General features: G+C 24.9%; 1 protein-coding gene across 6 annotated transcripts in view; it reads right to left on the bottom strand.

Annotated features, from left to right (window-relative positions):
* The window catches only part of LOC117178749 (ankyrin-3-like), a 108,706-nt gene that overhangs the window by 54,224 nt on the left and 39,161 nt on the right, over positions 1 to 15,321 (bottom strand). For all 6 annotated transcript variants that reach the window (XM_033370187.1, XM_033370185.1, XM_033370186.1 and 3 more), the window contains exon 9: positions 6,347 to 6,544. In XM_033370187.1, the coding sequence (XP_033226078.1) occupies positions 6,347 to 6,544 (198 nt within the window). The remainder of the gene's footprint in view (positions 1 to 6,346; positions 6,545 to 15,321) is intronic.

Here is a 15,321-nt window from a genome sequence, read left to right as displayed (position 1 = left end):
ATCAATTACAAATGCTACCGTAATTTGGAAAATTTGCAACAAGAATAATATAGCTAAATTGAAAACGAAAGATTTCTGTAAAGAAATCAGCAGGAAATATTTTGTCGCAATCAAAACTAGGTGATTTCGAAACTCACAGATACGAATCACGAACAAGAGCATTATGTAATAATGAACAATGTCGCCAGAGGACTCCTAGACTTTGCATTGATTGCAACATGTATTGCTGCTTACATTGTTTCTCAAAATTACATTCTGAAACAGCAGGATCAAAATGATTTCAACGGATTGAAATCTGAAATGAAAAAAATTCTCCATGAAAAAAAATAAAAAATGTAAAAAAAATATATAAAATCCCTTAAAAAAAAAAGAGACTATCGATATTCGTCGACCTCCACGTTGGTGATAGTTGGGCAACGTAAACTTTGTTTGCGGCTGACTGACGATAGATATTCGTGAAACATTTTACTCTTACACGATGCTTAGAATTATGAAAATTTTTTATTGAAAAACTATGCGCTTTTCGGAAAATTTGTCAGGAATAAAAAGTTCTTGTAATCAGCCGAGGAATACGCCTGAATTTTTCCGGAGTGTTTTGAGCAAAATTTTGAATTTTGCAAAAATTGTTCATATGCAAAATCGAAAATTTTGCTCAAAACGCTTCGAAAAAATTCAAGCGTATACCTTGGCTGATTACAAGAACTTTTTATTCTTGATGATTTTTCCGAAAAGCCCATCGTTTATTGTAAAAAAATTCATGAATGTTTTCACAAAAATTTTGCCATTAAGAGGCCATTTTGAAATTACTAAAACGAAAAATCGATCTTTGAACCATGGATTCTCAAAGTTTAGACATTTATTCCACCCGTTAGTGAGATTCGAGGTTAATTACAGACTCGAAAAGCTTTGGAAAATGGTTCACAAAAAAAAAATAGGCACGAAAAATCACGTTTTTTTTGTTTAAACTGCATTTTGGGATAATAAATAAATTTTTTGAGGAATTTTATTGGCACCGTCGGAAAGAGGAGATCTTAAGCAATAAAAATATATGTGTCTCAATTTTTTCTAGTGTCGAATAGTCTTAGTTATTGGCCGTTGAAAAGCAGTGTACCGATAGTGGCGTTTTGGCCGTTTAATAACCTGTAGAAAATTTCATTTTTTTATTGAATATTAAGTTTTATATAATAAAAACTGAATTACTTTGTTGAAAATTTGTGTTTTTTGTTAGAATTATAAATCTGAAGACCCGATAAATCCATAAACCTGAACATAATTCATACAATCCCACATTTCTTAAACCATATATTGTTTAAAAGCACATAAAACATTGTTAGCCTATACATTTTATATAGCTGTTTTGTTGTGAAGGTCAAGTGCAAGGAGTTTAATGGTACTTTTCTGATATTGAGTAAAGTTAGTGTAACATTGGCGTATTTTTAGTTATAAGTTAATATTTTAGTTATTATTTGCATTTAATATAAACATTAAGTATTATTCCTGTGATGCATGGAATTTGTTATAAAATTTCATTGCTGATAAAGAATGCGGTAGCAACTTATTGAGATTTTTAGGTTAATATTACATTTTGCAATTCAAGAGCGAACTGCTCGCAGTAAACAAATTTATCAAAAAGAAATCTCACCTCATCGAAACCTTATTGAAAACCCATCTTATTTCATTTGATATTATCTCATCTTATCTCATCTCATCGAGATCTTAGGAGATTCATATAAATATCTCATCTTATTACCTCTCATCTCACCTTATCTCATCGAAATATTATTTCATCTCCTGGAAATCACATTGAAATCTCATCTGATCTCATTGAAATCTGATCTCATCGAAATCACATCCGATCAAAATTTAATTTAGTTTTATTTAATCTCATCAAAATATCACTGAAATCTCATTAAAATCTCATCAGAATATTTTTCAAATCTAATCTCATATAAATCTCATCGAAATCTTATGTCTTCGAATTTTCATCGAAATCCCATCTCATTTGATCAAAATCTGGCCATAATCTTATTGGAATCTTATCGAATTATTATCTTATCGAAATATTATTGAAATTTAAATCCATCGAAATCTTATCTTATTTTATCGAAACCTTATTGAAATTTCATCTCATCTAATCGCAATCCTATCAAAAGCTCATTGAAATCTTATCTCATCTCATCGAAATCTCATCGAAATCACATCTCATTTCATTTCATGTCATCTCTTTTCATCGAAATCTCATCTCATCTTACTGGAATCTCATCCTATCGAAATCTGATTAAAGTCTAATCTAATCTCATTAAAAACTCATCCAATTAAGATCTTATCTCATTTCATAACATCTCATCGAAACAATATTGAAATCTTATCAAAATCTCATCTAATCTTATCGTAATATTATCTCATCTTGTCGAAATATCACTGAAATCTTATCTTTCAAAAATCTTATTAAAATCGCATCGAAATCTCATCAAAATCTTATCTTACAGAAATCCCATCTCATTTAAAGTAATCTCATCGCTTCTTATCTCTTTTGATCTTAATTTTCGAAATCTTATCTCATCTTATCGGAATCTTATCGAAATCTAATATTATCTCGTTGAAATCTTACCTCATATCATCTAGATCTCATTGAAATCTGATTGAAAATCCATCAAAATGTGATTCCATCTTATCTTATCGAAATCTTACTAAAATCTCATCTCGTTTCATTTAAATTTCATTCCATTAAAAACTCATCTCATTTCATCTCTCCAAAATTTTATTGAAATCTCATCAAAATCTTGTTGAAATCTTGTCTTTTCAAAATCTCACATCATCTCATCGAAATCTTATGCAAATATTATCTCACCGAAATCTTATCCGAAATCTGATTGAAATCCGTTCGAAATATCATATCATCTCATCTCATAGAAATGTTATTGAAATCTCATTAAAATTACATTCGCATCTCATCAAATTTTTATCAAAATCTCATCTTATCGAAATCATATCTCATCGATTTCTCATCGTATCGAAATTCCATCGAAATTATGTCAAAATCTCATCGGAAGCTCATCTACATTTTATCTAAATCTTATCAGAGTATAATCAAAACCTCATTGGAATATTGTCGAAATCTAATCTCATTGAAATCTCAATTAAATCTTACTAAAATCTCATCGAAATGAAGACGGACCGACAAAACTATAAGGGTTTCTGCCCGAGACTATACGAGACCACGCCTTAATCCTAAATGTTGCAATTTACTATTTATAGTGCTATTTCTATTGCTATTGTTATAACTACTGGTATTGCTATTTATAGTGACATTGCTATTGCTATTTCTATTGATCTTGTTATTAATATTGGTATCGCTATTTATAATGATATTGCTATTGGTATTGCTATTGATATTGCTATTGCTATTGCTATTTCTATTGCTATTGCTATTGCTATTTCAACCAGTGTCTTAATCCTACATTTTAAAAATTACCGAAAATATAATCACCGAAATAGAAGATTCCCGAAATTAAAATCGCCAGTAGAAATAAAACTACTAAAAATTTTATTAATGAATTAAAAATATTCCGATTGGGACCGAAAAAGCTAAATTATTGATATTATATTCGCCAGATTATATAATAATTACAGACATTTTTAAAACCGAATTTTCAAAATTACAAAATTTAAAATCCGTCAAACTAGTAACTACTCGAAATTATCATAGAATAATTGTAAAATAGTTGCTGGTGGGAAAGCTTTTGGTTTTAGTGCCTGAAGAAATGGAATTCAATTAGTTCATAATTAAACCAATCATTTCGACTTTGCTAAAATATATTAAAAATTAAAAATATGTGTCTTAAATAATTTCCTACTGCGATATTAATCAAATATAAATCCTAATTATTTACCAAAAATCTGAATATTTCCATTTTCAATGATTTTAAAATATTCGAAATTATATTATGAAATCATTTTATTTCGAGATTCTTCAATTTTTAATAAAATTGTTCAATTCTTAACGCTTTTATTTAAAAATGAGAGAATTTCAACTTTTTTCTGATAAAATGGTCTAAATAAAAAAATGTATAGTCTGGAATTATTCACGTTTCAAGTCTGCAATTGTATGATTTAAATTATTTAGAATTTTAGAATGTTTTCAATTCAAAATCGTTCAATATATATATTTTTTAATTTTAGCGCTTTTAATTCGACATATATGTTAATAATAAATATATGCTATAATTTTGCATATAAAAACATATTATAATTTTTGAATTGCAGAAGCTATATCGTTGAAACATTTAATTTGGTTTTCAATTTCAAATTTTTTAATTGTAATCGCTTCAAATTGAAAATTAATTAAATTCAAAAGTATTCAAGTTAAAATTATACAATTTTGAATGCTTTTAATTAAAAATAATATAATTTTAATTCTTTCGAATATAATCGATGAATTTTTAACAATTTTAATTAGAAATTATAAAATTTGAACTCCTTTCTAATGAAATTTTCAACATTTAGGTCTGAAATTTTTCAATTTTGAGATCCTCCAATCGAAAAATTTTTAATTATTGAATTTTAAGTGTTTTTATTTTAAAAATGACAGAAGTTAATTTATTTTTTATTTAATCTAAAATATTTTATTTGCTTTGAAATTTTACCTGGAATGATATTGACAGAGAAATACCAATAATTAAAATGAAAGATCTAAGGATCGCTTTCAATTCAAAATTGTTCAATATATCTTTTTTAATTTCAAGCACTTCTAATTCCAAATTATTCATTATTGTTTCAAAATTTTTTTATCTTAATATTTAAAAATTTCTCCAATCAATTTTAATGTTACGCATCATAACTTTCTATGTTAAAACAATTTATAATTCTTTAGCTGCAGAAGGTTTAAAGTTGAAAGATTTGATTTAGTTTTAAATTTCAAATTTAACAATTAGAATCACTTTGAATTGAAAATTATTTAAATTCACAAGTTATCAAATATAATTTATTCATTTTTTAACGCTTTCAATTAGAAATAGTACAGTTTCAATTCTTTTAAATTTTAAATTATCCAATTTTCAAAATTCTAATCTGAAAATATTCCATTTTCAAAGTTTTTTAATTACTCTATTTCTATTTTCGAAATTTTAATTTGAGATGATGCAAGTTCAAGATCTCTAAATTAAAATAAAATTCTTGAATTTCTAAAGATTTAAATGAAAATTTTTTAATTCTAAGAACTTCTGATTCAAAAAATTTAAATTATTTCGCTTTAAGCACTTTTATTTAGAAGTTATATGATTAACTTCAATTCCTTTTCATTCCATTCGAAATATTGTATTTTCTTGAAAATTTTACCTGGTTTGAATTTCTTTGATTTAAAACGTTTTCAATTTAAAATCGTTTATACATATTTTTCAAATTTTAAGCGCTTTTAATTCGAAATTATTCATTATTATTTCAAAATCTTTTAAAACTTAATTTAAAAAATCTTTAAATAAATCGTAATGTTACTTTATAATTTTATTACGCTATAACAATTTATAATTCTTTAATTTCAGAAACTTTTCCGTTGAAGGTTTCAACTTGAAATCATATAATTGTTAACCTTTTTAATTATACAAATCCAATTCTTTCGAATTTTAGGTGGGCCAATTTTTAAAATTTCAATCTAAAAATATTCACTTTTCAACGATTTTAAGTTTCTGTATTTTTGAAATTTTAATCTGAAATCATTAATTTTAAAATTCCTGAAATTGAAATAAAATGTTTCAATTTTCATAATTCCAGTCTGAAAATATTCCATTCGTAATGTTTTCAAATTGTTCTATTTTCGAAAACTTAACATGAAATCATTCAATTTCGAGATTCTTAAATTCGAAATAAAATAGTACAATTTTTAACGATTGGAAATAAAAATTATGCAATTTTAACTCCTTTCTAATGAAATTGTCAAATTTTCAAAATTTTGGCCAAAAATTATTCAGTTACATGCGAAATATTTTTCTTTTTTTTTAATTTTACCCAATCTGAAATTGTTTCATTTAGAACGTTTTCAATGCAATATAGCTCACTAGTCATAATTTTACAACATCAAAATCCAGAGACGTGAAGTTAGCTGACGAACGCAGCTCGGCTCTCATATGCATATAACCTCCGTTGGACGAGCGACAAGCGTGCGCGCGCGCTGAATACACACGCTGCCCTCGCCCCCCTCTCTGTCGGCCCGGCGGTTCGCCGCATCTGAGAGCTGAGAGCCAAGACCCGAGAGCCGAGAGCCGAGCTGCACTTATCATCTAACTTTGCAATTACGCTAATAAAACGGGAAAACTAATTTAAAAATTATAAAAACGTCTTAAATACTTACCCTTGCACGGGCATCGACTTTCGCGCCGTTTCTCAGTAAAATTCGAATGATATCAGTTTGATTAGCCCTAGCAGCCAAATGCAGAGGTGTTTCGCCCCTGACAGTCGGAATATCAGGATTAGCTTCATGTTGTAGTAGGAATATCACAATATTCATACATCCCATAAAACTAGCCACATGCAACGGCGTTAGTCCAGACTGTAAACAAATTTACAATATTTTTAAAAATATTTTCATCCTCAAAATAATTCTAATTAAAATAATAAAATAATAACAAATAAATAATCAATTAAATTAGACCAATTCAATAATTGAATTAAATTGAATTCATTAGTTAATAATTTATAATAATAAAAATAATTTAATATATTTAAACCACCTTTCGCCCATGAAGGTAAAAGCATTTGAATATTTTTTTCCATTTGATACACTTAGATTTAACGCGAAACTTAATCCACTTTTTAATTGATACACTATCGCGAATATTAGTTCGAACACTTTTTTCAAATTTCAAATTTCGTTTAGCACAAAACATAAATTAAAAATAAATAATTTACTTTCCAATGCTCTAACCAAGAAAATGAAAAAAAGACATTTGATAAATGTGTGACAATTGAAGATGTAACTTTTGATTTAGAACCAAATTTGAAATCTTCAAAAATTGCAAAATGAAATTTGAACTTTGGAACAAAAAAATGCTGAACTTTCAACAAATAGTTTTTTTTTTAGCTAAAATAATTAATTATTTAGAAAAGAATTGAATTTTCAGTCCAAAAAGACTAAATTTCTATCAAAAAATACAATTATTTAAAAACCTAATTTAATTTTTAAAAACATAATTGAATTTTTAATATTATAATCAATTTACGGCTAAGTCGTTGAATTGTAAAACAAAATAATGAATTCTCAACAACGTCAAAAGAAGAATTTTTTGTCAGGAAGGTTCAACTTTCAACGACGTAATTAAATTTTCAATAAAAAATATAATCATTCTACCAAAAAAAAAACAGTTTTACAAACAAAAGATCAGTAAACAATTTCCCACGATAAAATATTATATTTTTTATCAAAAATTATGTTTCAACCAAAAGGTTAAATTTTATTTTTAAAAAATAATAGAATTTTCAACCCAAAAAGACAAATTTACAACCAAACAGTTAGATTATATGCCAAAGAAACGAATTTTTCACAAAATAGTTGAATTTTCAACAAAATAGATCAATTCTCTACTAAATAGGCCGATTTTCAAAAAATAAAATGGATTTTTAACAAAATGTTCCAAGTTTCAACAAAGTAATATGATTTTCAACCAAAGAGAATAATTATCTACCAAAAAATACTAATTTACAACAATATTCATGAATTTTCATCTAATAAAATTAATTTTTAACTAGAAAAAGACTTATTTTTAACAAAATTCAACTAATGAAATTAATTGTTTTTTTAAATTTATTCAAGTTTAAATCAAGTAATTGAATTTTCTATCAAAAAGACTAATTTTTTACCAACTAAGAGATTAATTTACAAAAAAAAAAACATACATGAACTTTCAACCAAATTGTAGAATTTTTTCACTTGAAAAGATAAATTTTGAACAAATAATGGAATAATTATCATTTTAGTAACAAAATAATTTTCAACTAAAAAAAAGTCTTTAACAAAATAGATGAATTTTCCACTGAAGCGATGGATTTTCAACTAATAAAATTTATTTTTAACAAATGAATTAATTAAATTTGCAATCAAGATGATTAATTTCTAACTAAAAAATACTAATTTTCAACAAAAATCAACTAATGAAATTAGTTTTTTTAATTAATTCAAGTTTAAGTCAAGCAATTAAATTTCGATCACAAAAGACTAATTTTCTATCAAAAAACGATTAATCGACAAAACAAAAATACATAAATTTTCAAGCAAATTGTAGAATTTTTTGACTTGACAAAATAAATTTTTAACAATTTATGGAATAATTAAAATTTTAGTAACAAAATAACTTTCAACTAAAAAAAAACTTTAACAAAATAAATCAATTTCCCACTGAAGTGATGGATTTTCAATAAATAAAATTAATTTTTAACTAAAAAATACTAATTTTCAACAAAATGCATAAATTTATAATTAAATTGTTGAATTTTTATTTCAAAAAGATCAATCTTCAACCAATAATGAAACGATTGAATTTTCAGTTATTAAAATAATTTACAAGAAAAATGAAGCTTCAAAAAAATAGTTAAATTTTCAATCGAAAAGATGGCACTTCAACTAATCAAATAAATTTTGAACGAGATAATTTAACCTTTAACCAAGCAGTTACATTTTTAATCCAAAAAAATTACTTTTCTCTCAAAAAACTTTTTTTAAATAAAAGTGAACGAACTTACAATGAAATGCCTATATTTTCAACCACAGTATTGAAATTTCAACTGAACACAATAAATTTTCAAAAATCTATTTAAATTTTCAACCAATAGAAAAAAATTTTAATTAAAATTTTCATAGGCGAATTTTCAACTAAAAAGAATTAACTTTAAACCAAAAATAGTTAAATTTTCCGTTAAAAAAAATTAATTTTCAATTGTAAAAAAAATCGAATTATAAAAATTCTTGTTTTAGATATTTCAAGTTCAAAAAATTGCCCCCACTCCACCATCTTCCCGACAGTTTAACGTAGTTTTGTATGGCCTTCCTGATTTATTAAATCCCTTCAATTAAACTTCTTTAAATTCGTAGAATCTTGCAAAATGCCTTACAATTTTTCAATTCGTTTAAAATTCGTGCAGACTTGAAAATTCAACTATTTTTGAACGAAATGTACTATTTGATTAAAACTCATATTTTTATATTAAAAGGTCAAACTGAAAACTTTTTTGGATAGAAATTTAAATATTTTTTGTTTATTTTATTTTGTTGGTTACTGTTTAAAGATTTATTTGTTTCAGTTGAAATTTAATATTACTTTTATAAAAATGAAACTGTTTGGCTGAAAATTGATCGTCTTTACTTGAGGATCCAACTATTTTTTTTTTAAATTCGTATTTTGGGCTTGAAAATTAAGTTTTTGTAAAGGAAATTCGTATTTTGGCTTAAAGGTTCTATGATTTAGATGAACTTTTTTTCTTACGCGAATAAAAAATCTTTATCTATTGAAAATTTGTCTTTTTGTTTTTAAAATTCATTTTCTTTTTTCATTTGGTTGAAATAGCTACTAATAAACTTTTTTGTTGAGAATTCATCTTTTTAGGTTGAAAATTCATTTATTTTGTTTAAAAATCATATTTTATGATAGAAAAGTGATCTTTTTTTGTTTAAAATAAATAGGTGACAATTTGAAATTTGTATCCGAAAAAAAATAGTATTTTTTGTTGAAAATAGATCTATCTGGTTGAACATTAATGTTTCTTAGCTGAGGATTTAACTATTTTATTAATTAAATGAGCTGCTTCCCATTGCAAATTACAATCTTTTTTTGGGTTGAAATATCAACTATTACATTTTTTGTTAAGAATTCATATTTTTTAGTTGAAAATTCTTTTTTTAAATTAAAATTTAACTATTTCATTGAAAATTGGTGCTTTTGGTTGACGATTCATATCTTTGTTTAAAAAGTTTTAATAATTGGTTGAAAGTTCATATTTTTGGGTTGCAAATGCAATTTTTTTGTAGAAAGTTCATCTTTTTATCTTAAAAATGCAACAATTTGGTTAAATTTTTTCCTATTTTGAATAAAGGAAATTTGTTTTATAAAAAATAAATTCTTTTGTTGAAAATTAATCTTTTTGGCTCAAAAATGTATCTGTTTGGTGAAAATGAATCTGTTTTGCTTCAGGATTTCACTATTTTACGGAAAGTTCACTTTTTTCAACTATTACACTAGTACATTTTTTGTTAAGAATTCACCTTTTTTGATCGACAATTCAATTGTTTAATGAAAAATCTTATTTTTAGAATAAAATTTAACTATTTAGATATAGAATGATTATTTTTTCACAAAAAAAATGTTATATTTGTCGAAATTTCCAATTTTTTACTTCAAATTTAATAGTTGGATTGAAAATAAACTTTTTTTGTTATGAATTCGCCTTTTTGGGATTCAAATTCAACTGTTTGAAAAAAAGGTAACCATTTGGTAAAAAATAACTTTTTTGTTACAAAACCAACTATTTCTATTAAAATTCTCTTTCTTTTTTCTTTGCTTAATTCAACCTAATTGTTTTGCTAAGAAATATTTTGGGTGGAAATTTCAACTTGATTGATAGAAATTAAAATTATAATTTTTGCTTAAAAATTCAACAATTTTTTTGTTATTTTTTTGTCTTAACTGGAAAATTTTTGCCGGTATTATTTTAATATCAACATTTCTTTTGATTGAAAATGTAACTTTTTTGAAAATTTCATCTTTTTGTTGAATTGAACTGCTTTTGATTTAATACTCAAACCTCTTTTTGTTAAATTATTAACCATTAAACTTTCGTTGAAAATTTATTCTTTTTTTTTGTGAAAAATGTTTGTTTTTTAACTGAAAATTTATGTATTACAGCTGAAATTTTATTGTTGTTAAAAATTAATTTTGTTGACTACAAATTTAACTAGTTCAGTAGAATATTCCATTATTATAGTTGAAATGTTATCTCTTTGGTTGAAAATCACTGTTTAAACTGAAAATTTAAAAAAATCAGTTTTTGGTTTAAATTTTTCTTTTTTCGTTGAAAATCCATGTATTTTGTTACCTTTTTTATGACCTTTTTCCATTAACTAGTTCTTTCATTCAGAGTACAAAAAAGTGCTATTTTGGGCCCCAGCGAAATCCCCAATATTTCGAATTTTATTACTTAATTGCGGAAATGTGATTCTGGAAAGGAAGAATCTCATCCCAGGATGCCTCATCTGGTGAGTATCGGCTAACAAGACAAGATTTAAATTGTTAGCTAAAAAATTTTAAGCAGTTCATCGTAATGCAATCCTAACGGGGGCCTGGTGCGGCCCCGCACAGTGGGAAAAATGTACATTTTTTGGTTCAAAATACAATTCCGGCTGAACCTGTGTACCGATTTGGATGTTTTTTTGAAAGCTGATAAAATTTCAAAGAAAGTTGTCAAACCTGATTTTTAATGAAGGTTTTCAATTTTTTTATAAATAAATAAATATAACGAAAAAATAGCCATTTTTTCTATTTGACGTTCCCGGTGCTCGTCAATAATAGGAAGATTGTTGTAATCGCCGACGTGTTATAAATTTCATTACTTAAAGATATTACAGCAGGATACAATAAACAAAAAAAATTTGTATAAACAAATTATTTGTTGAAAATGGGTTTTCTATAATTTTCAATAATTTAACGTTTTTTTAAGTTATATTGCAAGAAATTTAAATGGAAAAAATATTTGCATAAAAAAATTTCTCTTAGGACTATTCTTGTGAATATTATAAACAAATTTAATAAACAAATGCATTATTCAGACATTTGTCTTCAGAAGAATTCGTTTTTTTCTATGTCAATTTTTTCAAATTAGGGACCTCCTAATAATTTCAAAAAAATTCATGATTTGATGATAAATTTCATGATTTTTTCAACAAATGCATTTTTTGGGCATTTGTCAACGGAAAGCTGGTTTTTTTCAATGTCAATCCTTTTAATTGGGAACTTTATGATAATTTCAGTAACATTCATAAATAGTTGGTTAATTGTATGTTTTTATTAAAAAAATTTAATTTAAAAATGCATTATTCAGGCAGTTGTAAAATTCCCAATTAAAAGGACTGACATTTTAAAAAAAAACGAGTTTTTCCGTCGACAAATGCCCAAATAATGCAGTTGTTTTTGAATTTGTAAAAGAACATCAAATTTATGAACTAGTCATGATTTTTGGGAAATTATCATGAGGTTCCTAATTCAAAAAAAATTGAAATCGAAAAAAACGAATTCTTCCGACGACAAATGCCTAAATAATGCATTTGTTTATTAAATTGATTCATAATATTAACCATAAAACTTTAAATTATTAAAAATCATAGAAAACATATTTTCAAAAAATAATATCTTTATAAAAACAATTTTTGTTTATTGTATCATGATGTAATATCTTTATATAATGTGAATCTATGAAACGTTGGCGATTACAACAATTTTTCTATTATTGACGAGCACCAGCAATGTCAAATAGAAAAAATTGCCATTTTTTTCGTCATATTTATTTATTTATAAAAAAATTGAAAAACTTAATCAAAAATCAGACTCGAAAATTTTCTTTGAAATTTTATTAGCTTAAAAAAACATCCAAATCGGTCTACACTCTACAGGTTCAGCAGGAATCGTATTTTGAACCAAAAAGTCATTTTTTCCCGCTGTGTACATATGAGGCTTATTTAAAAAAATTGTTTGATTAAAAAAGAAAAAAAATCGAAGATGCCATTTTGTGGGAATTTATCCAATTTATGCAAAAGTACACAAAATTATTGGGGAAACTTTTCTTAAATGAGGTCCAGTAGTATCAGATATTTAAAAATTGCTTTGTTAATTATTTAAACAATATTTATTAGCAAATGCATAAATTTTTCATTTTTAAATAGATTTGTTTCATTTTTTTAACAGAAAGGACAAGAAATATCTTGCTTATATCTTCTTTGGTGATTATTTGATTTCAGACAATTAGTGTTATTTGTTTAAAAGAAATAAATTAACAAATGCATAATATTTTCATTTTTTAGTAAAAGGAATTCGTTTTTTTCAATCGAATTCAGATACGTTAAAAATACCTTTTGATACGATACTTGGTTATAAAAATTATAATTTCTAATTGTTTAAACAAATTAAAAAAACAAATACATTGTTTTGAAATTTCGCAACATATAGATTTCGTTTTATCAGAGAAATAAGTAAATGAAATAATAATAAAGAAATTACTCTGAGGCCGTTTTTTAATGGAAACACCATATTGTTTTTTATAAAATCGACTACAATTTTTAAGCAATGTCTCTCTGTTATGATAAATTATTATAAACATTCTTATAAACAATTTACATTGCACATAATTTGGATTAAAAATTGTAGTCGATTTCATAAAAAACAATATAGCGTTTCCATTAAAAAACAGCCTCAGAGTAAATTGTTTATTAAATTTGTTTAAATTTGTTGAAGAAACTAAATTTATCTACTAAAACATGGCCAAATTATGTATTTGTTTATTACATTTTTTAAAACAATTACTAATTGCTTTTTATTATCAAAAGATAATTATAGAGAGCTACTAGCAACCGTTAGGAATTTATTTCTTTGAAAAAACGAAACCTATATGTTAAAAAATGGCAAAGATACAAAAAAAATAATGTTAAACAAAGTAACTGAATTTTCACCCAAGAAGATTAATTTTCAATAAAAAAACTAATTTACAACAAAGTACAGGATTTTTCAGAAAAATCTTTGAATTAAAAACTATTTAATTTTTAACCAATAATTGAATAGTTAAATTTTCAGTCACAAAATAATTTTCATCCAAAGAAAAATTATTGTTCAACAAAAAAAATAGTTGTATTTTCAACCGAAGAAATAGATTTTCAACTATTAAACAAATTGTTAACAAATTAAACGAATTTTCAACCAAGAAGATTAATTTTGAACTAAAAAAGACTAATTTGCAACAAAATACATGAATTTTAAACATTATTTTTTCATTTTAAAATAAACACGATAAATTTTTAACCAACGGTGGAATAATTAAATTTTTAGTCAACAAAATAGTTTTCAACCAAACAAAAATGAATGAACAAAAAGTACTTTGCTGAATTTTCAAACAAAGAGATGGATCTTCAACTAATTGAATTTTTAACCAAGAAGATTAACTTTCAACCAAACAATACTAATTTACAACAAAATACATGAATTACTCATATTTTTGTAAATTTTAAACAAACAAAAAATATTTAATTTTTAACCAATAATATATTAATCAAATAAATAGATAATAATAATGAACTAATAAAATGAATTTTTAACAAAGTAATTGAATTTTCAACCCAGAAGATTCATTTTCAAATTAAAAGACTAATGTACAACAAAATACATGCATTTTCATCCAAATTTTTTAATTTTAAACAAAAAATATTCGTTTTTCAACGAATGATGGAATGGTAAAAAAATACATAGTTGAATTTTCAACTAAAGAGATAAATCTTCAACTGAGAAATAAAATTTTTAACAAAGCAATTGATTTTTCAACTCAGAAGATTAGTTTTCAGCAAAAAAATATAATTTACAACAAAACATTTGAATTTCTAACGAATTTTTTTTATTTTAAACTAAAAAATATTTAATTTGCTACCAAAGAAAAATTAATGCTGAATAAAATACTTGAATTTTTCACCGAAGAGGTGGATCTTCAACTGATAAAATGAGTTTTTAACAAAGTAATTAAATTGTTAATGGTGTTAACAATTTAATTACTTTGTTAAAAACTAATTTTATTAGTTGAAGAAACTCTAAAATTTATGAACTGATTCTGAAATTGTCTTGTAAAATCAATTATTATTTACTTTTTAATACTTAAAGTACAGTTCTATTTAAAAATGATTAATTAATTTATATTAACATTTGATTGACGAAAAATGTTTTTTTTTATCCTAAACCATCTACGAGAGTAGTTCAATAAGTCCTTAGAATGACCAACAGATGGCGCACGAATCGCTCCAAATCATCTGTTTTCAGTCAGCACCACTCCCGACTAGATATATGGTGCAGTCACAGTCCACATCTTCTGAGTTTACGTGTTTTTATAACCAATTGAAAAAAAAATTGTTGGTTAAGAAAAATGGAAAAAAAAGAGTTCAGAGCGGTAATCAAACATTTTCATTTAAAGGGTTTAACTCCATATGAGATAAAAAAATGAATTGGACTCAGTTCATGGCACATCTACCCCTGCCTTAGCAACGGTTTATAACTGGGTAAATGAATTTAAGCGTGGTCGTACATCAATAAGTGA

This window comes from Belonocnema kinseyi, chromosome 8, assembly GCF_010883055.1.
Source record: "Belonocnema kinseyi isolate 2016_QV_RU_SX_M_011 chromosome 8, B_treatae_v1, whole genome shotgun sequence".
NCBI lineage: Eukaryota > Metazoa > Arthropoda > Insecta > Hymenoptera > Cynipidae > Belonocnema > Belonocnema kinseyi.
This window is presented reverse-complemented; position numbering and strand designations above follow the sequence as displayed.